We start from the raw sequence: 2,426 nt of genomic DNA, 5'->3' as shown, positions 1-2,426 counted from the left end.
CGCGAGCGGGCGGAAGCAGGCTCTGGGAGAGCCACGGGCACGAGAGTGCGGGACCGGCTAGTGGGAAAGCCACAGGCACGCGTAGCGCAGACAAAGGCCCCCAGCGAGGGGCAAGAGGAGCAAGAGCGTAGGAAGCACATGGCACAGGCCCTGGGGGGGCCAGCTGGTAAGAGTGAAGCCCGGGGAGGGCTACCGGAAGTTTGGAGACACAAGAACATCAGGAACAGCTGCAAGCCTTGGGGTGTGCTAAAGGGGAGGTAGGAGGCACGCATAGCCCATAAGGCTAGGGTGCACCAAGTCACCCTAAGATCACAGGAGATCGTAGGCAGCCTCCCATATTACCTTATATAAGATCAAAGATGTGGCGGGCGAGAATAAGAGGGTGCTGATCTCCTAACTGCCACAACAAGGGGGCGCTAGTGGGATCACGGCTGCTCATAGGCCCCACTCCATGACAGAAAGGTCCCAATTTTGATTGAATTTAACCTTCTTCAGTAACAAGAGGTTATCCATTTCTACCAAGTTGGAAAATATCAGGAAATTGATTAGTAAGCAGGAAAAATGCAAGGTTTTTGAGGAGTCATCCTTGGAAGATCAAGGGAACCACTGAGGTAAAACGAGAGTAAATCGGGAGGAGACATCTATCAAGGCCTATACAGAGAATGTCTCTTCCTACATATAAGTTAATTGCAGAAGAAATTTTAACTATACTAATTAATCAAGGATAGATATTTTCCACAGTGCCATACCAGACAAATAGAAGCCTGCTTAAAATCATCATAAATATAATAACCTGGAAGTGATGCCTCATTTCTTTTCAGAAGGTCCAGCCACAAACTTGCATCCTCTTGCATTATGCAAATGTCATCAATATTTTGTGAGTAGGTCCAGCTCAGCTTGAGTTTGTCATCAAGAAGCACCACAGCTTGGTGGTGGGGTTGTTCTGCAACTTGCCAGGCTTTTCCTCCTGTATTTCCTCTTCTAGTTTGGCATGAAGGGCCAAAACCCTTGAGGCCTGGTCATGGAAAATGATTTCCCAGTCTTCTAGAGAAATCTCACTCCTTCCCCTGAATCTGATAATTCACCAACCCATGCTAATTATGATCAGCTGGGAGTAAATGACCTGTTATAGATGATATTTAGCCTGGATCCTCTTAAAAGCCTCTTCTCTGTGTGACAGGAGGATACCTTTGAACTGGTTCCTAAAAAGCTCACTGGAAGCTTGAGAATGTTGTTTTTGATACAGGAGTAAGAGCATTCTTTGTGTAGCAGTCTAGGAAAAAAGGGCTTTTGGAATCCCAAGGAAAAGGTAACAACCTCTCTAGCTCAGGGTTCATATGGAGAGCTCCCATGCCTGTCATTCTGCAGAGGTGCTTGTGTAAGATGGGTACTGAACCAGACTTGCTTTCTGATAGAGCTTGATGCAGAGCCCTTCAGGAGGTGACTTGATGCAGCTTGTTACAAACAGCTTCAATAATCACCAGCTTCCAGGTACTTCTGGGAAGGTGGATTGTTGTTATGTCTTTGCAACAAGGGGCAGCAAGTATAATTTGGTGTCTTACTGGATGGGGTAGAAAAAGAAGGTTCCGGGGGGAATGCTTTAGCATGTCAGGGAGTGGCTTTATTCTCTTTTTTTTTTCCAGGTTGATATTCGTAGGGAAAATCTTGTTGAAGAAATCAAGAAGCGAACATGCCAGCCCTGAAGTCCTCTCAGCCACCCACATCTGCTAGTCTGTTGGATTTTGGTTGACGGAAGGATTTGCAAAGATTTCCTCCAGTAAATGCCAAGGTTCTTGGCTGCTTTGCTCATAACACATCAGAAGGTTTGGGGGTTGGAAGGTTGCTTTGAAGCCATATTTATTTTATTGTGGAACTCCTTTTCCCCAGGGAGCAGAAATGCTGTGTTGTCTCTTTTTAAAGCATGGTCTGCCCCTGAGCAAGTCTGGGGGTGAGCTGGAGCTGACATTCCCTGAGACTGGAGAATGCCAGCCTCCTGTCTCTGATCATTACTGCTGCTTGGCAGAGCTGTGGAGCCCTGTGCCATCGGCAAATACTGAGCATCTTGGTCACCGCGTCATGTTCCTTTCATGTTAAATAAATGTTCTTATAGCATTCCTTCCAAGGCTGGAGGGAAATGATCTAGTCTCAAATGTAATATAAAATATTCTAAGCAAGTTTAATAAACCTTATGAGTCTCACACCTGTCTCCTGTTACTATCTCTGAGTTTTTTTCCTGTCGTGGATGCTCTTAACCTTCCTAGATTTCCTCCAAGGCAAGAGCCTCTTGTTAAATGTCTTTACAGCTGATTTTCTTTTCCTTGAACTTTAGTGATGTTTCACCTTTTAAAAGTGCTTTGGTGACACTACTTTGTGTGCAATAAAAGCCTTATTTGGACATTTCTATTGAAAATGTTAAATGAAAAACA

General features: G+C 45.1%; 1 protein-coding gene across 1 annotated transcript in view; it reads left to right on the top strand.

Moving 5' to 3' along the window:
• Positions 1–2,198, top strand: part of HARS (histidyl-tRNA synthetase) — a 27,556-nt gene extending 25,358 nt beyond the window's left edge. The window contains exon 13 of the mRNA XM_019506612.1: positions 1,644–2,198. Coding sequence (XP_019362157.1) covers positions 1,644–1,703 — 60 coding nt within the window. The 3' untranslated portion in view covers positions 1,704–2,198. The remainder of the gene's footprint in view (positions 1–1,643) is intronic.
• The last annotated feature ends 228 nt before the right edge of the window (positions 2,199–2,426 follow it).

The sequence above is a fragment of the Gavialis gangeticus genome, unplaced genomic scaffold (genome assembly GCF_001723915.1).
Source record: "Gavialis gangeticus isolate Ggan-Ray unplaced genomic scaffold, GavGan_comp1, whole genome shotgun sequence".
Taxonomy (NCBI): domain Eukaryota; kingdom Metazoa; phylum Chordata; order Crocodylia; family Gavialidae; genus Gavialis; species Gavialis gangeticus.
This window is presented reverse-complemented; position numbering and strand designations above follow the sequence as displayed.